Source organism: Bufo bufo, chromosome 3, assembly GCF_905171765.1.
Source record: "Bufo bufo chromosome 3, aBufBuf1.1, whole genome shotgun sequence".
NCBI lineage: Eukaryota > Metazoa > Chordata > Amphibia > Anura > Bufonidae > Bufo > Bufo bufo.
In genome coordinates this window covers 613,852,166-613,874,505 of record NC_053391.1, presented here as the reverse complement: position 1 = coordinate 613,874,505, position 22,340 = coordinate 613,852,166, and the positions used below count along the sequence as shown (strand labels likewise).

General features: G+C 42.6%; 1 protein-coding gene across 3 annotated transcripts in view; it reads right to left on the bottom strand.

Moving 5' to 3' along the window:
• The window catches only part of RNASEH2B (ribonuclease H2 subunit B), a 30,186-nt gene extending 9,320 nt beyond the window's left edge, over positions 1 to 20,866 (bottom strand). For all 3 annotated transcript variants that reach the window (XR_005777748.1, XM_040426039.1, XM_040426040.1), the window contains exons 1-8: positions 20,716 to 20,866; positions 18,241 to 18,312; positions 15,840 to 15,947; positions 10,530 to 10,606; positions 8,454 to 8,571; positions 3,762 to 3,826; positions 3,245 to 3,350; positions 658 to 739 (exon numbers count right to left, since the gene is read on the bottom strand). Coding sequence is in view for 2 of the 3 variants with exons in the window: in XM_040426039.1 (XP_040281973.1) it covers positions 658 to 739; positions 3,245 to 3,350; positions 3,762 to 3,826; positions 8,454 to 8,571; positions 10,530 to 10,606; positions 15,840 to 15,947; positions 18,241 to 18,312; positions 20,716 to 20,779 (692 nt within the window). In the remaining variant the exon portion in view is untranslated. The remainder of the gene's footprint in view (positions 1 to 657; positions 740 to 3,244; positions 3,351 to 3,761; positions 3,827 to 8,453; positions 8,572 to 10,529; positions 10,607 to 15,839; positions 15,948 to 18,240; positions 18,313 to 20,715) is intronic.
• Positions 20,867 to 22,340: the final 1,474 nt, after the last annotated feature.

Genomic DNA, 22,340 nt, shown 5'->3' with positions numbered 1-22,340 from the left:
ATCAGGGGTGATCAAGGGTGAATAAGGGGTTAATAAGTGACGGACGGGGGGGGGGGGGGGGGGGGTAGTGTAGTGTGGTGCTTGGTGCAACATATTACTGAGCTACCTGTGTCCTCTGGTGGTCGATCCAAACAAAGGGGACCACCAGAGGACCAGGTAGCAGGTATATTAGACGCTGGTATCATAACAGCGTCTAATATACCTGTTAGGGGTTAAAAAAAATCACATCTCCAGCCTGCCAGCGAACGATCGCCGCTGGCAGGCTGGAGATCAACTCTCTTACCTTCCGCGCCTGTGTGCGCGCGTTCACAGGAAATCTCGGCCATCGTGAGAGGACGCGCCGGCGCGTCCACTCAGAATGAATCAACCACCTCCAGGACGCGTCTGTGCGTACAGCGGTCCGGAGGTGGTTAAAAATGCAACAGAAAAACACCAGAAACATGCATCGTATGAACCTGGCATATGGAAGGATACATTTTGAACAAAATGAGGGCCATACATTAACAAAAACATTGGGAGGAGAGCAACCAAACCAATGTTTTTTGCTGCAAGTGGGTGCTGAAAATATCAGCAAGCTTTTATGAACATTCAAAACAGAACCACAGAGAAGTGGGATTTACACGTATTGTTCCATTCATTTAAAGGTTTTAGCCTTACTTTAGATACGTAGACAGCTCGTCGCGGAGCTGTATGGAAATGTATTCTGAAACCAGTCCATGAGCATAGCGCACATAGTCCTCTGTGCAAACAGAAATAAATGTTAATAGACAAAGTGAAGATAAGCACACAGGTCCTGTGTGAACCCCCTAATATGCAAGATCTAAATACTGAGTTTTAGTAAAACTTTTGATAAGTCCTTACTGTAGGAGACAGGCTCAATAAAAATCTATGGGCCCATCTCCATTCTGCCCTCTGCAGCGATTAGAGAGAGCACGATATAGGTTCAGTGCTAGTGATCGTTGGGTTCTTAGTGCTCCGACACCCACCAATCAAAAGTTTTGATATGTGTCTATGACATATCAAAAGCTTTACCAAAACTTAGTGACCTTTTAAGTGAGAGTCTGCCACCATTTCTGAACCATGATGACAGCACTAGATAGCTGGGGGGTAAAGGTAGTTAAAACATACCTCTTTTATTCAGCATGCTACTGGCATAATCAAGAAAATTAACTTTTAACCTCTCCACTGACTCTTGCAAGTGCCTTTCATGTGCCATTGCCTCGGATCTCTGCACTGAACACACGACTAGCAAATTCCCCCTTCTCCTCGCTTGATTGAGCTGTCAGTCGAGGGCAGAAAGTCAGTCACAATACACATGAAGGTCATGTAACTAGCATAACCATCATCAGAGGTATGTTTAACCTACATTACCCATCACCTACAGTATCTATCACTGTCCGATATTGCTGACAGACTCCCTTTAATGGGAGAACCATAGCAAATAAACAAGAAGGGTTGTATCTGCTCATCTGTTCAGATGTGTAGTCTTCAGTGAGAACAAAAAGTTAAGATTTTCTTTTTATGTGGATGATCACACAAAAAAATGACCAAAATAATCCCATCAAAAATAAGATGTACAAATAAACACCATGTAATTTTCTGACGATACATCCCCTTTGAAAGAACTGAGGGGGTTTTGCATACATTTATCAGGTTAGAAGAATCTCCTGAACCCCGGTATGACCTGGCATTCCTGCAGAGGGTGCAGTAAAAGCTGTGCAAATATAACACGAGCCAGTTTATGAACCATTAGGGAATCTCATACCAGTGAGAAATTGTTTTAGACAAAGTTTCACTAACACAGCTAAATGTCTAACAGTCCATATAATAACGCCGGTCTTATCATTTACAGAATTTCTATCTGCAAACTATGGAAAAAAAACAAAACAACTGATATCTATAGGTTTAATTAAAGGGGTTGTACAGCCGGTAATATTGATGATCTATACTCAGGTTAGGTCATCGATATCTGATCAGTGGAGGTCCGACTCCTGGCACCCCCGCCAATCAGCTGATTGAAGAGGAGGCGGCGCGGGTATGAGCACTACTTCCTCTTCAAGATTATACTGCACGTCGTCAAGTGAATGGAACAAGCATTTGCCATTAAACTGTGCCGCCAAGACAACATGCAGTGTAATCTTGAAGAGAAAGTAGCGCTCGTATAAGCGGCATCTCTTCTTGTAACAGCTGATCAGTGGGGATGCCGAGAGTCGGATCTCCACTGATCAGATATTGATGCCCTGTTTTCTAAATTTGAATCTCTCCGCTTTCAAGACAGATCGTGATACCTCATAAAATATCCATCAATTAACATTCACCAGAAGTCTACTTATTGTTGGCATCATTTTGGTAATGTAATAAAAAAAAATTAGGACGTAAGAAGGTTTAGAATTTTCGAAGCAATTTTTGAAATTTTTAAGATCTACTTTATATGGTAGATCCATGTGATATTTTTGTAGATCCGTTCGTTACAGACCCGATATCAAATAGGTCTTTTTTTTTTTTTTTTTTTTACGTTTTACACAATAGCAGCCATTTTCTTAGAGCCATATTTTTTACATTTTTCTGGCTATAGTCTTGTGTGGGGGCTCATTTTTTGCGGGATGAAGTGACGTTTTTATTGCTACTACCATTTTGGGGTACATGCGACTTTTTGATCAATTAAAATTATATTTTTTGGGAAGTGAGGTAACTAAAAAGCAGTTTTGGCCAACTTTTTTTTTTTTTTTACAACATTCACCTGACGGGGTAGATCATGTGATATTTTTAGAGAGCCAGCCGTGGTCACGGACGCAGCAAAACCAAATATGTCTATTTTATTTATTTTTTCTATTTTTAACATTTTTGAAATGACTTAAATTGGGGGAAAAATTTTTTTTACATGTGAAAATTTGTTTTTATTTTACACTTTGTGCCCCCCATAAGGTCATACAAGACCTCTTGGGGACATTTACCTTTTTTTTTTTTCCCACTATTGATTTTCCTGTAACTGAGGCTGACATAGTAGTCCAAGTTGCAGGGGAAAAGACATTTAGAAACATCCGATTAGAGATAAACCCGACTGCCCAGGGCGTTTATAGTCAATGGGCGGTCGGGAAGTGGTTAAAAGGTGAACTGATGAAAGGCTACATAAGAAAATATTGTATTCTGACACACTCTGAGGTCAATCTGGAGGACCAAAGGAACGGATGGCATTGCAACTGAACAAATGCTCAATGAAGACACTGTAGTAACTGCAACTTACCTTCTTGTATGTGAGATTCCTGTTTAACCCGAATAAAGCTGACAGACTGTGTGGTTCCCCCCACACATACGTCACTGTCCTTCAATACTTTAACAGTTTGATCAACCTACAGATAATCACATAAAAGATTAATGCACAGACCATGTTCACTTCTTTTAGGGTACTATTACAAGGCCTGATCTTCGGGCAGTGCAAACGCCAGCGGATAACATTCATCGGCGCTCGTTTCTACAACCCAATTACACAGGCCAATGATAACTAATGGGCGTATTACACTGGCAGATTGTGTTTCAGCTCATCACTAACAAGCGCTCATAGTAACAATTGTTGGCAATCATCTGTGTAATTCTGCTGCCGATTACCTGATAAACAAAACTAGTTCATCAGGCAGTCCAGATTTTTAAGCATGCTTAAAAATCATTGTTTGCCTTCGGCAGATCGTGCTGTGTAATGACAGAGGAGTGGTCATCAGTTAATAACCCCTTTAATGTTCCATTATGTCACAGAGATAAGTCACCTTTTTCTTTAGCCATGCAAGAGTCTTCTCTTTACTGTACTTGTAAAATTTCTTGCTGCCAATTTCTAGTAAAACAGTGAAACACAAGTAAAAAAAAAAATCTGTGGAAAGACCTACAAAGCTTTTTTTTTCAACAGTAAATTTTCATTGGCTTATAATATATTTTAAAGTTACATTCATTTCCTTTTATGTGGTTAATAGAGTTTAATAAACAAATTTTATAACATTTTCTCTGGTTTTGTCGTTTTTAAATTTGAATAGTTAAGTTGTAGAATATTAATTAGTGAATAGTATAAATATTAAGAATAAGTTACATATTTGATTTTGATTTGTTTTTATATAAATTAATCTATATATATATTTTTATATGAATATTAACGACAAAGTATATAAGGCATTAACTATTCAGATAGTATTTAGTTTACTAGAAGGTATGGGGGTGGGTTGGATATGCCAATATGAACTATTAAGTAGCTATATAAATATTATACATAAAATATATATATATATATATATATAAACACCTTTAGGACCTTGGATGAGAATACTCGTCCTGACTTGCAGGTACTTCAGGCACCAGGACGAACATTCTCGTCCTGCAGTTAAACGGACACTGTGAGTAAACACACAGCTGATAAGACAGAGCTGCTTGTAATTCTGATTCCCAAGTGCTGAGGAGATTGGAACTGTAAGTTAGCCTGCCCTTACCTCTCAGCTGTAGTTAACCCCTTCAGTCCCCCTCACACATCCATAGCCCTTCCTTCGTGCTCATTGATATTTTGGGGAGCCATGTAACCAGTTAGCGGTGCCTGCGCTTCCCCGTTAGCTGCAGCAGTTAACCCCATCAGCTGCACTTAGTCCCCCTCAGACACCCATACCCCTTCCCTAGTGCTGTGCGACCTGTGAATAAAAGGCAGGGAGCTGTAAGTGTATTACACTGTTCATACACTTAAAGCCAATGCATTATAATACAGAACTATTGTAATGCATTGTAAAGGGGATCAGACCCCCAAAAGTTGAAGTCCCAGAGTGGGACAAAAAAATAAAGTGGAAAAAAAAATTATTCAAACTTTCAAGAAAAAAAAAAAAAAAAAAAAAAAGAAAAAAGGGTCTTTTTCCCAAAATAAAGTAAAAAAAAAAAAAAAAAAAAAAAAGTAAAACATAGGGAAAAAAATAAAGTAGACATATTAGGTATCGCCACGTCTGTATCGACCGTCTCTAAAAAAAAATACCACATGACCTAACCCCTTCAAGTGAACAGAGCTTAGCCCCGCCCATGCTAGTTGATACTAGTCGTGACGTCACTGGGCCAGCGGTAAACAGTGAGAAGGCCGCGGCGCTCCAGCAGCGCCGCTGCCTTCTCAAACAGCTGATTGGCGGGGGTCCCAGGTGTCAGACTCCGGCCGATCAGATGCTGATGATCTAACCAGAGGATAGACCATCAGTTAAAACAAAGTGCAGAACCCCTTTAAGGTAAAAAATTGCAGGGTCCTTAAGGGTTTAAATAACAATAAAAAAAGATAAATACACACTAATATATATATATATATATATATATATATATATATATATATATATATATATATATATATATATATACACACACACACATACACACACACACACACACACACACATACATTATAATTAAGGGAAGGTTCAATCTGGTATAGTTCTTAGAAAAGTTTGGATTCCATGAGGACCAATACTTTGTGGTTTTCTTCAGAGATTAAGCTTTTCTATTTATTTGAGGAGGGTGAGGAAATGTAAAGAAAAACAATGAAATAGACAGTAGCCCCCCTTCTACTGCATTCTTTCCCAAATTAGTCCTCAATGAACCCAAATGTTATACTGTATTTACATGTGCCATTTTTGTAATGGCTTTCTATCACAACTGCCACAAAAACTGTGGCTATTTAAAATGGTGGTAAATTTTACAACGATTTTGCATAAGCAGTGCACTTCTGTGTTAACGGAGGCACTAAAATGCTACAAAACTGGCACATATGTATATACCTGAACGAGTCATGGGTTGCATATGACACATAAAACAGATGCTGGCTTTGTCACATATTTTTGGTCATGATCATCATAAAACGTAAAGGCTATGTACACTTACAGAGGCAATTTTTGTTTATGATCGCATTTTACTTATTTTTGGCTAAAAATCATATTTTCAATTGGCCTTTATTAAAAATATTAAAGGGGTTATCCAATTTCTCAAACAGGCCCCCATGTGCCGGGCCCCTCACAGGTAATACACTTACCCCGCTCCCGGCGCTGCTCCTGGTCCCCGCACTGCTTCTCCCTGTACACGAATGAAAACATCTGGTGTCGGGGGGGGGAGAGCAGCCAATGGATGGCGGGGACTGGGACGAGCCATTGTAAGCAACACTAGGGAGGCTCGTCCCCGTCTGCCATTGGCTGCTGCTCCCCCACCCCCCCCTTCCCGACACCGGATGTTTTCATCCGTGTACAGGGAGAAGCAGAAGCGGCGGCGCCAGGAGCGGGGTAAGTATATTACCTGTGAGGGGCCCGGCACATGGGGGGGGGGGGGGGGGGGGGTTGTTGTGTTTAATAAATTGGATAACCCCTTTAACCCGTTCTGTCACAAAGGGTTATCAGTTTTTTCTGTGTGACTGGTACTTTCACTTTGTGCCGTCATCTAATAAACCTTCTCTCTAAACTACACTGCGTGCAGAATTATTAGGCAAATGAGTATTTTGACCACATCATCCTCTTTATGTATGTTGTCTTACTCCAAGCTGTATAGGCTCGAAAGCCTACTACCAATTAAGCATATTAGGTGATGTGCATCTCTGTAATGAGAAGGGGTGTGGTCTAATGACATCAACACCCTATATTAGGTGTGCATAATTATTAGGCAACTTCCTTTCCTTTGGCAAAATGGGTCAAAAGAAGGACTTGACAGGCTCAGAAAAGTCAAAAATAGTGAGATATCTTGCAGAGGGATGCAGCACTCTTAAAATTGCAAAGCTTCTGAAGCGTGATCATCGAACAATCAAGCGTTTCATTCAAAATAGTCAACAGGGTCGCAAGAAGCGTGTGGAAAAACCAAGGCGCAAAATAACTGCCCATGAACTGAGAAAAGTCAAGCGTGCAGCTGCCAAGATGCCACTTGCCACCAGTTTGGCCATATTTCAGAGCTGCAACATCACTGGAGTGCCCAAAAGCACAAGGTGTGCAATACTCAGAGACATGGCCAAGGTAAGAAAGGCTGAAAGACGACCACCACTGAACAAGACACACAAGCTGAAACGTCAAGACTGGGCCAAGAAATATCTCAAGACTGATTTTTCTAAGGTTTTATGGACTGATGAAATGAGAGTGAGTCTTGATGGGCCAGATGGATGGGCCCGTGGCTGGATTGGTAAAGGGCAGAGAGCTCCAGTCCGACTCAGACGCCAGCAAGGTGGAGGTGGAGTACTGGTTTGGGCTGGTATCATCAAAGATGAGCTTGTGGGGCCTTTTCGGGTTGAGGATGGAGTCAAGCTCAACTCCCAGTCCTACTGCCAGTTTCTGGAAGACACCTTCTTCAAGCAGTGGTACAGGAAGAAGTCTGCATCCTTCAAGAAAAACATGATTTTCATGCAGGACAATGCTCCATCACACGCGTCCAAGTACTCCACAGCGTGGCTGGCAAGAAAGGGTATAAAAGAAGAAAATCTTATGACATGGCCTCTTTGTTCACCTGATCTGAACCTCATTGAGAACCTGTGGTCCATCATCAAATGTGAGATTTACAAGGAGGGAAAACAGTACACCTCTCTGAACAGTGTCTGGGAGGCTGTGGTTGCTGCTGCACGCAATGTTGATGGTGAACAGATCAAAATACTGACAGAATCCATGGATGGCAGGCTTTTGAGTGTCCTTGCAAAGAAAGGTGGCTATATTGGTCACTGATTTGTTTTTGTTTTGTTTTGGAATGTCAGAAATGTATATTTGTGAATGTTGAGATGTTATATTGGTTTCACTGGTAAAAATAAATAATTGAAATGGGTATATATTTGTTTTTTGTTAAGTTGCCTAATAATTATGCACAGTAATAGTCACCTGCACACACAGATATCCCCCTAAAATAGCTAAAACTAAAAACAAACTAAAAACTACTTCCAAAAATATTCAGCTATGATATTAATGAGTTTTTTGGGTTCATTGAGAACATGGTTGTTGTTCAATAATAAAATTAATCCTCAAAAATACAACTTGCCTAATAATTCTGCACTCCCTGTACTGAGAGGTCATAAACACTTATTTAAGCCACATTCTTATTAGGAAGATAAAAACTGAGCTATGATGAGTGTTTCTAATGTCAGAGAGCAGAGATAAGGAGCCCTTCAGCTCCCCAACTGACAGAAGAAAGAGAAAATCCAGAGGCTGCTTCTAGAGCATCAAAGCTATGTACAGAAAAAAGGACTCCATATTTATAATAAAAAATGATTTTAGCTCAAAATGAGTACAATGCAATAAAAAAAAATAATAATAAATTGCCCCCAAAGGTGTACATAGCCTTTAAGTACGGGTAAGTATTATGCGAAAGCAGCAGGAAAAAAAATAGCACTTGTTAATGCATTCTTGGGGCTCCTTGAGGAAAGATTTAGGAAACACAATTTTAGTGTTAGGTATCTTTGGATTGCATTTCATTAACTTTAGTTGCTCAGAAATGATTACCCTTTTCTTCTGTGACATGATGAAGAGATTGTGCTACTGGTGTGCACTGCAGTAACAATGAACATGCTGGAAATTCTTCATCTACCACAATCTGCTCCACTGGCTGAAATTTCCCTTGCTTAATAAAAAGAAAAGAAAAGAAAACAAAACTGAACCAATTGACAACAAAAATTATTGAGTTAAAAATCTCGCTAGTAAAAAAGAGTGAATGGCTTCTGCTCTGAAAGAATATTCTCAACAACACTGTTCGAGACAAATGCAGAATCTAATGGACGTCGACAGTCCTGGGTAGTGTAGGGCCATCTGATGAAGAGCTGTTTCTGCTTACAAAGTACCATATTTTTCGCCCAAAAAGATGCACTTTCCCCCCCCTAAAATGGTGTGCGTTGTGGGAGAATATCAGTGCGCCTTATGGGACGAATACTAATTACCACTTCCATTATGGTACAGTAAAGCACAAGTTAGACTGGAAAGCGGTGAAGCTTCTTGTACTAGCTGTACTCAATGCTCCCTGGTCTTCTTCTGCCGGTGCCACACACAATCACAGTGCGAGGACGCAGGCACGCTCTGCGTCCGGAGCCGGAAATGCAAGTTTATTTTTTGTCTAATATGAGGTCTTAGTATCACTGGGGGTTTGATCTGTAATCTAATAAAAAATAAATCTTTTTATTGGGCAGGTGTGCATCTTATGGGCAGGTGTGTCTTATAGGGCGAAAGGAAACCCTGGCAATTAGCCTGGAGGAAATGTGTATAGTCACCTTAAAGGAGTTTTCCAGGACTTTAACACTGATGACTTATCCTTAGGATACGTCATCAATATCAGATCGGTGGGGGTCCGACTCCCAGCACCCCAATTACCTGTCTGAAATAGCTGTGAACAATAGTGAAGCACTGTGCAGTATCATTTATAGCCACTATGTAATGTGTGTTGGGGGGGGGGCAAGGAATGACATTTACTAAAGCCTGACATTTTACATGGCAGTGTTAGGCCTCTTTCACACTTGCGTTGTCCGGATCAGTCGTGTACTCCATTTGCCGGAAGTGCCCGCCGGATCCGTAACACCGCAAGTGAACTGAAAGCATTTGAAGACTGATCCGTATTCAAAATGCGTTCAGTGTTACTATGGCAGCCAGGACGCTATTAAAGTCCTGGTTGCCATAGTAGTAGTGGGGAGTGGGGGAGCAGTATACTTACCGTCCGTGCGGCTCCCGGGGCGCTCCAGAATGACGTCAGAGCGCCCCATGCGCATGGATGACGTGATCCATGCGATCACATCAACCATGTGCGTGGGGCGCCCTGACGTAACTCTGAAGCGCCCCGGGAGCCGCACGGACGGTAAGTATACTGCTCCCCCGCTCCCCACTACACTTTACCATGGCAAACAGGACTTTAGCGTCCTGGCAGCCATGGTAACCATTCAGAAAAAGCTAAACGTCGGATCCGGTAATGCGCCGAAACAACGTTTAGCTTAAGGCCGGATCCGGATTAATGCCTTTCAATGGGCATTAATTCCGGATTCGGCCTTGCGGCAAGTGTTCAGGATTTTTGGCCGGAGCAAAAAGCGCAGCATTCTGCAGTATTTTCTCCGGCTAAAAAACGTTCCGGTGCTGAACTGAAGACATCCTGATGCATCCTGAACGGATTTCTCTCCATTCAGAATGCATTGGGATAATCCTGATCAGGATTTTTCCGGCATAGAGCCCCGACGACGGAACTCTATGCCGGAAAAGAACAACGCAAGTGTGAAAGAGCCCTGCTGGTGTAAGGTGCAGCTAATTTATTAAGAAACGCAGTCCTCTTAAGACATTTGTTGCAAATGTGATGTTAGTGTGACAAACTGAAATAAAGGAGCTAGTGGAGATTTTACTTCTAACTTATGCCAGTTTTCTGTTATCACCACTTCCACTAAGCTCTGGCTCTTTTTAGAAGTTGGTGAGAGCGACACGAAAAATGCAAACTTTTGTGAAAATGCCATTTATGTTAAAATTTGCGACTTTGGTAGGGCAGACACTACACAAGCTGCCTCTTTCTGTCCTGAAAGTCCAGTGATCACAATTAGCTGGTGTATATTGTACCTCTTTGTCAGCTTTCATCAGATAGTACAGCACCAAAAACAGAGGGTCTACTGGTGTGACATACAGTAATCTGCCATCTAGAAAAAAACAAAACAAAAACTTAGAATATTTTTAGCACAAGAATAATCATGCACACAGTTATACGTGAAAGCTAGTGTAAAAATGAAACAACTACCACTTTTATTCTGCTCTAGAATATTATATGTGATGATTTACTCATGTGTGTGTCTTTATGATCCTTATTAGTTTAAAGCCTGGTTTGTTAAAACAATATCCCCTAAGGCTTAACCCTTTCAGGACGCTGCCATATTTCACCTTGAGGACCAGGCCTTCAGGACACAGCAAGGGTTAACAGCCAAACAAAACTCAATATCCATTACCCTGATTCTGCAGTTTACAGAAACACCCCATGTGTGGTCTTTCACTGCTGTATGGGCACACGGCAGGGCACAGAAGGGAAGAAGCAACATATGCAACATATGAAGGGCAGATTTCACTGGGATAATTACTTTAACTTTGTGCACTAAAAATCAATAAACCCATATCTTACCGTAATAAAAAAATTGCACTTGTTAACTGGTATCAGCTTTGCTTCACATGCCCTCAGAAATGCTCTGATATGATTTTTGCTCAGAGCGGTCATCTCCTGTGAGGCTCTGTGGGTGTTCCTGTTGATTTCACATGCACCAGCACAGCTCTGCTGCCCCGCCCCCACATCCTGTTACATAGCACAGCTAGCAGCCATCCTGAAGGGGAGGGGGGTGACGGCTTGTATGGAGGTGAACACGCCATCCTACACAGCGGGAGAAGGGAGGGGGAGAGGGACGGCATCGGGCCGCTGCCACAGCAGAGCAGCGGCCCGATGGTTAGCCCTTTCCATACAGCAGTCCCTAAGGACCATGGCATGGAAGGGGTTATGTCTGCAGTTTGAAGCAGACTGTCAGCTGTATGTTACAGCTGACAGCAGAGGTTGCACTACATTTTTTCCAGAAGAGTAAAAATACTCCTCTTAACTTTGAGCAGTATTTTTAGTCGAGGAGTACAAATTTTGCGGTAATTCACATATATAATGCATAGGCCCACATAATGTTATGAGGCTGATATTTCTGCAGGAAAACCATTGCTAGTCTCCCATGCAGAAATAAATGTAGCCAATTTTACGTTTATCCAACATTTTACATTTATCCAACATCTAAAAACAGAAGACCACTGCTGCCATACACTGCGCCCACCTTACACTAATATATACATATTACATACACAGCTCTACCACATGCCCATTACACAGATAGTTTACTATTTACACACAGCCCTGCTACATGTCCATTACACAGATAGAACTACTGTGTGCACATTACACACAGAAAACTGTACAATAGACTGGTTACACTGACAAAGCCCTGCTTTATACACACCTTCCATACTTAAAGGGATTCTGCCTATAGAGCTGTGGACAGGTGCTGCTGGATCGCTGCTAGCAAGTCTGCAATATACATTCCCCATAGCTGTGAGTGTTTTTATTTAGGCAACAATATATATATATATTTTAAATAAAAAAAATTGGCGGCACCAGTAAACTGATGATCCATCATGAATCTGCACAAACGCATCTGTTCAGATAATACAACCGCATGCATCCATTCAGAACGGATCCGTTTGTATTTAACATAGCCAAAACGGATCCGTCCTGAACACCATTAAAAGTGAATGGAGGACGGATCCATTTTCTATTGTGCCACATTGTGTCAGTGAAAACAGATCCGTCCCCATTAACTTACATTGTGTGTCAGGACAGATCCGTTTGGCTCAGTTTCAACGGACACCAAACGCTCCGCCTCCAAAGTGGAGTGGAGGCGGAACGGAGCCAAACTGATGCATTCTGAGCGGATCCTTTTACATTCAGAATGCATTAGGGAAAAACTGATCCGTTTTGGACCGCTTGTGAGATCCCTGTATGGATCTCACAAACGGAAACCAAAATGCAAGTGTGAAAGTAGCTTAAGGGGCTGTTACTAACGTTTCAGGAGCCCAGCACCGCCGCGCATCCTCTGAATCTTCTCCTTGCTCCCTGAGGTCACCAAGTTAGAGCGCCGTATTCTCACGCATGTGCAAGTATGCCGAATGTCAGTGCCGGCACAGTGTTCCTTCCCTGTGCTAGTATCAGCTTCAGGGAACGAACTGCGCATGCGCTAGCTGCGAGATTACGGCGCTCTAACTTTGTGACGTCCGGGAGCAAGGAGGAGATTCGGATTTTGCCTAAATAAAAGCACTCACAGCTATGGGGAATGTATATTGTGGATGTGCTAACGGCGATCTAGCAGCGCATGTCCGCAGCTCTACAGGCAAAAATCACATAAAGTACCTCTTCATTGTCCACCAGCACAGTACTACACGGAGCCCGTGTTCCCCTAACTCCTCCCACACACAGCTGATCACCACAGGTCCTGTAACCACAATGTAGTGTTTAGTCCAGACTCTGGAGCTGCTCATGGTGAGAGAGATGTCCGTGAGGGGCGGGGCTTTTCAGGTGAGGGGCAGGGCTTCATGTGTGCCGAACCTGGCAGCTTCTGATACAGCGCTCCTGACTATGGGGGGGAGACAGGCTGTAAACTCACTGAGAGCAGCCTGCTATGCATAGGAAGCACAGCAGGCTGTAGAACAAAAACAAAAAAAGATAGAAAATAGAACCAATTGGAGAAATTATTTTCTCCAAAAAATAAATTAGTGTAAATATATATATTTTTTTTTACACAAAAGGTGTCCATATCCTGTAAGTTACCATGTCACATTTGAAGACCCTCTCCTGATGCACCCCTACTAGGGATCGACCGATTATCAGTTTTACCGATATTATCGGCAGATATTGAGGATTTTGACAGTTATCGGTATCGGCATCTATTTTGCCGATATACCGATAACATATTGGGAACACAGAACGCGCTGCTCTCAGCGCTCTCTGTGTTCCCTCCGCAGCACAGGGGAGAAGGAAGCAGTGTCTCCCTCCCCCTGTGCTGCTGCTGCCGCCAATTAGAGGAGGGAGGACAAGAGGAGGGGTGGGGCTGTGGCCACCGCTCCACCAATGAAGATAAGTCTTTCATTAATTCATATACAGGAGGCGGGAGCTGGCTGCAGAATCACATAGCCGGCTCCCGACCTCTATGACAAGTAGCTGCGATCTGCGGTAGTTAACCCCTTAGGTGCCGCGGGTCGCAGCTACCGCTCATAGAGGCCGGCTATGTGATTCTGCAGCCAGCTCCCTCCTCCTGTATATGAATTAATTAAAGACTTATCTTCATTGGTGGCGCAGTGCGCCCCCCACCCAAGCCCTTTTCCCCAGTATTAATCATTGGTGGCAGTGGCCACAGGATCCCCTCTCCCCTGCTCCTCCGATCGGAGCCCCAGAAGTGTAATCCTGGGGCTCCGATCAGTTACCATGGCAGCCAGGACGCTATTGAAGCCCTGGCTGCCATGTTCAGCTCCATGCTGCTGTGTGTACTATGCACAGAGCAGCAGGGACAGTGTGAGGTCCTATTCACCCTGATAGAGATCTATCAGGGTGAATAGGACAAGGGTTCTAGTCCCTAAGGGGGCTAAAAGTTAGTAAAAAAAATAAATAATATTAAGTATAAATGAAAAAGAAAGATTTACAAAAAAAATAAAAATACACGTTAACAATAAACATATTACTTTTCAGCAGATTTGTGTAGGAATTTTTTTCCCCCAAAAATGAAAATTCCCAGAATATCGGTATAAATTATCGGCTATCGGCCTGAAAGTTCACAAATTATTGGTATCGGCCCTAAAAAAAAATCAATATCGGTCGATCCCTAACCCCTACGGTAGAAACTCCCAAAAAGTTACCCCATTTTGGAAGCCACAGAATAAGGTGACAGTTGTTGGTACTATTTCAGGGTACATATGGGTTTTGATTGCTCTATATTATGCCTTTTGTGAGGTAAGGTAACAAAAAAATAGCTGTTCTGCCACAGTTTTTATTTTTTACAATGTTGACATGACAGGTAGGTTAGATCATGTGCTGTTTATAGAGCAGATTGATACGGACGCAAAAATACCAAATATGACCACTTGTGTAGGGGCTCGTTCTTTGTGGGAAGAGTAGATGTTTTTATTGGTACTATTTTTAGGTACACATGATGATAACTCTGATCCTGGATGTTTAACCCCACAGATGCCATGGTCAATCGTGATTGTGGCATCTGAGTGCTCAGTCAGAATGAGGGGGCTCCACCTAACCTCCAACAATATCGCAGGTGTGCCAATTGGTTGCTATGGCAGCCTGGGGCCTTGCGAGGTCTCCCAGACCAGTAATAGGTTTTAATAATAAAACTTAATAATAACAAAATTTAGGGTTTAATAGGAAAACTGCAGAATCCCCATAGACTGCAACAGTAAAGTAGTCTATGGTATAAGCAATCAAATGATTGCAAGTTCAAGTCCCTTAGCAGGACTAAATATAAAAAGGTAAAAAAACATAAATAATGTTTTTTAAAAATATAGCATTAAAAATTTAAATCACCCACCCCCCTTTCCTAATTTTATATACAAAAATAAACATAATTGGTATTGCTGCGTCCAAAAACATCTCAAAGTATTTATCCTGCATAGTGAATGCAGTTACGTAAAAAGAATCAAAATCGTATGCACCCCAAAAATTGTACCAATACAAAGTACAGCTTGTCCTGCAAACAAGCCACGAGTCAGATCTGAAAATAGAAATATAAAAAAGTTCTGGGTGTGAAAATAAGGTGATAAAGTGTTTCCGTTTTAAATTCCATCTTACGAATTCCGTTATAACCATGTTTTAACAGAAAGCAAGAACGGAATTCATAACGCTGATGTGAACCTGGCCTTACACTTAAATCATTGCTGACAGACACATCGTATTGACAAAGGGAATATTAATGCGCAGATGTCAAAACGGGACATTACCTTTTTGTGCCTCTGTGGCTACTAAGGGTGCGGAAAAGCCGCATGAAATTGAACCAAAACCATACCAGTTGATACCTTGGTACCAAAGCTCACTTCGGATTCCTATTTTAAAATGTTTTTTAAATACGCAGATAGGAATATCGTAGTAATGCACCAAAGTCTTGTGCAACTTCGAGGAATATGAACTTTGCCTACACAGAGACCATACATTTTAATGCTGTACAGAAACAGCATAACAGCAATGTTTTTGAATTGAGTTTGGATCTATGATCCAAAGCTGGATTCGCACAAGCCTAATGCTACCTTTACACAGAACAGCATATTAAGCTGACAGTTCGGGGATTGTATTAACTTTCTCACCTTCCTGAACTGTCTGACCAATAAACCATGACCGATATTCCTCCTGGAAAACTTTCACTTCGCAGACCTGCTGTCCACAGCTGATAAATAAGAACATGGCGCCTTTATCTAGAAATACATAAGAATTGATAGTTAGCCATCCCACAATCAAAGAACGTCCGACACGTAAGATATCTGCCGTGCCTATGGAGAGGAGACAAGCCGCTGCCAGAAAACTAAAAGCCCCCATACACATTAGACTTACCAGCTGACAATCTAATATGTAAGGGGGTCTGAGGAGTCCGTTTACTCCTTGTTGCCCCTCATTTAAAACACATGCATGCTCAGCCAAATCTGTATTATGCGAGATTCAGGAGAGAAAGCTGTTCCCTTTTTGAGGCGAGCACTGGCAGGGAAACCCCTTCATGGCACAGGGTTTACAGTATGGAGCAAGTTCCCCATTTTGTATGGCTTAGATCCAAGATTTATCAAACTGTCATGTGGTGAAAGTAGCAATAGCGAAACTGATGACAATGGCAATTCTGCATTTATACGAGTAAAGTTACGTCCACATGCAACTTATTTTGTTTCAGAAAATCTTCTGCCAAATTACTTGTGGATTTTGCTGTGGATTTCACCCAATGCATCGCAAAGGGTGAAATTTGCAGGAGAATTGTAAAATCTGCGCTGCATATCATCTTTTACACCGAATTTTGGCCATCCACTTTGCAAAATCCATGGGATTAACTTGAAAGGGGTATTCTGGTTATATCGAGTTATCCCCTATCCTCAGGAGAGGGGATAACTATTAGATCGGTGGTGGTCTGTAAGATGGAACCTCCAACCATCACAAGAATGGGATCGCTTCAGAACCCACCAAAACAACCGGTGGAACATGTGCACTGCTGCTCCATTCATCTGTATGGGACTGCCGGAAACAACTGAGCGCTGTACTCTGCCATCTCTGCCAGTCCCATAGAGAATAAATGGAGAGGCACAGGCTCAATCAGCAGTTCCATACATTTCGGGGGGTCCTTATTCTGATGATCGCTGGAGATCCCAACGGCCGGATCCTCACTGATCTAATAGTTACAGTCTAGCCTGTGAATAGGGGATAACTTCATATAACCAGAATAAGGCTTTAATTTCCTGCTTTTTGTACCAATATAACTACCAGCATTGCCCCACAGAAGATTGCAAACACATTCCTAACATCCCTGTGTGCACTTTGTGTCTCTATTCCATGTCCAGAAAAAGGGCTTTTATTCTGCTGGAAAACAGCTCCCAAGTGCCCAGTTGTGAGGGTTTTGCTTTGGGCACAGGAAACAGCAAAGCTCGCCCAGTTGAACACTTGGGAGCTGTTCTACAGCAGAATAAAAGTGCCTTTCCTAGACATGGAATAAAGACCCAAAGAGCACACAGGGATGTTGGGGATGTGTTTGCAATCTTTTGTGGGGCAAGGCTGTTAGTTATATTGGTGAAAACGAGGCGACACTCTCACTTTAAGAGCATCCATCCCTGTGTGTTACATAGCGCACTCATCCACCAGGCCGGCGGTCAGCCGCATTGTGATTGCTCTAAGCAGTTAGCATGTAGCATACAATAGGTTTTTTTTATCTGCATGCCCTGTATTTCTCGGTTCTCCTCTGTACTAAATATTTTATTGAAATTGATAAGAATACTGTGTGAATTAACAGGAATTCTTCTGATGCATACTATGTAATTGTTTCTGCCTCAAAAACAGCTCCAAGAAACACCTCAAAACAGCCTTCCATTCATTTCAGTGGGAAGCAGCACTTGCTTTTGTTTGTTTTTACACGTGGAAAAAAGCAGCATGCCCTATCTTGGAGCAGAATCCCCACGCTGAAAAAACTTTCAGATTCCACACTGATTTGTTTAAAGGGGTTCTGCAGTTTGTTTAAACTGATGATCTATCCTCTGGTTAGATCAGCTGTTTGAGAATGCAGCGGCGCGGCCTTCTCACTGTTTACCGCTGGCCCAGTGACGTCACGACTTGTATCAACTGGCCTGGGCGGGGCTAAACTCCATTCAAGTGAACAGAACTTAGCCCCGCCCAGGCCAGTTGATACTAGTCGTGACGTCACTGGGCCAGCGGTAAACAGTGAGAAGGCCGCGGCTCTGCTGGAGCGCCGCGGCCTTCTCAAACAGCTGATCGGCGGGGGTCCCAGGGGTCGGACCCCCGCCGATCACATGCTGATGATCTAACCAGAGGATAGATCATCAGTTTAAACAAACTGCAGAACCCCTTTAAGCGTGTTTTCCAAAATTAGTCGTTGGTCCTAGTGTATGGCGGGGTCACAGAAGACAGACATCAATGATGTGTTCCTGTAATACGCCACCAATGATAGCATTAAGATAAGCCTTTTCAATCAAGAATGAAGAAGTAAGACGCCCATATCACCTGAAAGGGGACTGCGTAACTTGGCAAACAATGTTTTATCACTTGGCTTCTCTGCATCATCTTTCAGGGAATCTGAAATGAGATGTGAAGAATTTACAGAAATCCACCGTGTATAAATTATCACCAGATAAATACAAAAAAATCTGAACAGATAACAAAAAAAATGCAGGTTCTCAAGATGTGTTTAACCCCTTCAGGACCCTGCCATTATTCACCTTAAAGAGGACCTTTCATCAGTTTAGCCCTAGTCTAATTATGGTCTTACCTTATAGGGCGGCCCCCACTGATCCCATGGCACTTTTATTTTTCTTCAAAAGACCCCCCCCCATTCGTGCACTGTTGGCCCCGTTGATTTCGGCACCTTATATTATAATGAGCTGACTCTGTTATACTAGGCGGAGACTCGCAGTTTCGCTGGGGGCGGTTCTCTTCTCCCTGGCTGTGAGCACATCCAATCAGAGCGCACCGCTCTTAGCCAGGGAGAATGTCTACTTCATGTTTGGATCACTTTGTAAATGACCTTTTTTTTTTTTTTTGAGACGTTAGAAGCAAATATTAAAAAATTTTAAGAAAATTTCCAAAACCCAATGTTTAAAGGACCAGTTCAGGTCTGAAGTCACTTTGTGAGGCTGAAATAATAGAAACCACCCATAAATGGCCCCATTTTAGAATCTACACCCCTCACGGTATTCAAAACTGATTTTCCAAACTGTAAAGCAGCGTTTTGGTGTCCGCCTCCAGAGCTTTTTGCGGAACGGAAGTACAGGACGAAACCCCACGGAGGTGCTTCCGTTCCGCATCTCTGGATTTGTGGACCCATTGAAGTGAACAGGTCCGCATCCGTGATGCGGAATGCACAGAGAACGGTGCCCGTGTATTGCAGATCCGCAAATGTGGGCAATAAGCCTTAGGATACAGGAGGTTTTTTAATTTTTCTCCCCTATCTACCTTGAGCCATAACTTATTTTTTTCCCGTTCACATATCCATATGAGGGCTTTTTTTTGGCGGGACAAGTTGTACTTTCTAATGCCACCATTAATTATGGCATGCAATGTAGTGGGAAGCGGGAACAAAAAATTCCAAATGGGGTGGAATTGGAAAAGAAAAACTGACCTATGGCTTTCATTCTCTGGATCAGTACGATTACAACGAAACCCCATATGTATCGTTTTTTTATGTCTAAATACTGAAAAAATAAATTGAAACTCTGAAAAAAAACCTTTTCTTTTTTTACATCCCCATATTCTGACCCCCATAACATTTTTATAGTTATATCTACTGAGCTGGGCGGAGGCTCATTTTTTGCAGGACAATCTGTCGCTTTTATTGATATCATTTTGGAGCGTGTGAGACTTTTTGATCACATTTTACAGCATTTTTTGAGGGGTACGCCATTCGCGGTATTGGAAAATATTTGTATATCTTAATAGTACGGGCGTTTTTAGTCACGGTGATGCCCATGATGTTCATATTTATGTATTTATTTTTTAGTCTACGGAAAGAGGGGTGATTTAAACTTTTATATTTTTTTAATTCTTTATATATTTTATATCCTCAGCAATGACAGCGAGCAGGTAAACATACGGTCCGTGAGCGAGTAAGATCATATGAGTGCAGGACAATAGTCCCGCGGGCGCCCGATGTGCACAGTATCATAGTAACGATGTATGCCACTCCGGGACATATGGCCCGCTCACGCACCGTATGCCTTGAAGGGTATACAGTCGTGTGCATGAGCCCTAAGAGCGCTGCTTTCTCTTCAAACAGCGGATCAGCGGTGGTGCTGGGAGTTGGACCCCTATCCGTTCTGATATTGGTCATAAATATATATAAAGCAGACAACCCCTTTAAGTGCCCTTAGGGGACTTGAACACGCAATCCTCAGATTGCTTCTCTCACAGGCTGCAGTTAATTTCCCATTATGTTCTTATAGAGCCCTGTCACAGGCTGGGCTCCATAGGAACATGGCTGTGGTAATCCTCGGCGCCTCTACCAGAGTGAACGAACAGCTTCCCCGATCTCTGCACCTCCAGATGCTGTGGTTTCAATTTACCAATGTGAACAGAACCGAATGGCAAAAGGCATTGGAAAAATCAGTGCAATGTTAGGGGCCACACACACAGGATTCATCACAATAGCTGAAACAGAAAAGCAGAGCAGTTTCCCCAACAACCAATCAGCTTCCAGCTCTCATATTTCAGTGGTCTGTTTTCAAATGAAAGCTGTATTCTGATTGGTTGCTATTGGCAACTGCTCCACTCGCACCACTTTAGGGCCGTCTCTTTTTATTTGGATGCATGCATCTGTGGCTTCCATGTTACGTCCTAGCAGAAACAAAGTTACATCTCCCTCAAACTACTCAGTGCATTCCTACAAACAGTGCAGCTGCTGTACGGCACACACCTAGTGCAGCGACCAATCGGTAGTAAAAACGCACTGTATGAACTAACACGTAACGCCAGGCCTATGTATACCTGGAGCTATGAGCACCCACTGGTCACTGGGCACATGCCCGGGTTTCTTCCTCCTGGGCGGCATGTTCTATCAGCAGCACTCCGGTCTGCAGAGACTTGGCGCCCTCCTGGGTTCAACCACGTCGAGCGAGGGGAGAGGGGGCGTCTTTTAGCGATATTTGCATGTAATATATTTGATGTAAATGTCTACAGGACAAGAACTGCACGACACATACTATGTTATCTGTAAAACAAAGTTCAGTCCTATAAAGAATTGAACATAACATTACACTTTAATACGAAGCAAGGTATTATAGACCCCCCCACTCTATAAAATGGTAGCTACCGAGCGCGATTTACTCTGTAGCAGGACACAGTTAGAAGACGCTTCCTGTCACATTGCTGAGGAGGCTGCACTCGGTATAGAAGCAGCCAGGAAGCTCCCTGCACTCCAGCTGTTGGGGAACTACAAATCTCAGCATGCTCCATTCATGTTCTGAGGGTGTGCACTGTGCCGAGTGCTGCTGAGCAAGTGTGCATGCTGGGAGTTGTAGTTTCACAACTTTTAAAAAGGCCAAGGGGGGACAGTAGTATCTGCAGCACCCGTATTAGGCTACATTCACACGTCAGTATTTTTCTATAATCCGATTTTCTGTCCGTTTTTTGCGGATCCGTTGTTCCTGAAAATGTTTCCGTATGTCATCCGCAAAAAACTGAAAAATGTATAAATTTCAATAAGCAAATAAAGTTGTTTGGATTTCTTTAAAAAAAAATTATAATTTAATGTCATTTCCAGGAACGGATTCCGTATAAAACGGATGACATACGGAATGACATCCGTATGTCATCCGTTTTTTGCGGATCCATTGACTTTGTATTGTACCAGGATCCGATTTTTCAGGAAAAGAATAGGACATGTTTTATATTTAAACGGACATGCGGAACGGAACAACGGAAACGGACAGCACACATTGTGCTGTCCGTTTTTTTCCAGGACCCATTGAAAATGAATGGGTCCAGATTTGGTCCAGAAAAAACGGAACAGATCAGGAAAGAAAAAACGGACGTGTGAATGGACCCTTACACTGTGACAGATTTAATTTTATGCTAAGGGTGGGTTCGCATATGCGTTCGGAATTTAAGGACAGAATGCAAAAGGGAACACTTTAGCAGGGGCGTAGCTATAGGGGAAGGGGCTGCTTTGGGGCCCTGACCCAGAAGGGGCCCATCCAGGTGGAGGAGGACTAAAAGATTTTGTCAGGGCCCCCTCAACAGTATTACACAATGACATTATATACAGTGACAGTATAGACAGTGTAGGAAACGGATGGAACAGCTGCCGGGCCTGGTCTGAGAGAGCGATCTTTACTAGCCACAGGAATGGGGGCAGCATGAAAGGAAGGGGTTGCGAAAAAATTACAAGAGGAGGGGGGCCCCATTCAAAAATTTGCTGTGGGGCCCAGTCATTTCTAGCTACGCCACTGCTTTAGAGGCATGATGTCCTAATACATCTCTATGGGCATCAACACGACTATATTCGTTTTGTGGATTCACAAAATACGGATGTGGTCCGTATGCCGCCCACACTTTTTTCTTTTTGCTGACTCGTTGGGACACATTTACTATGGTGTCTGCGCCTGTTTTCA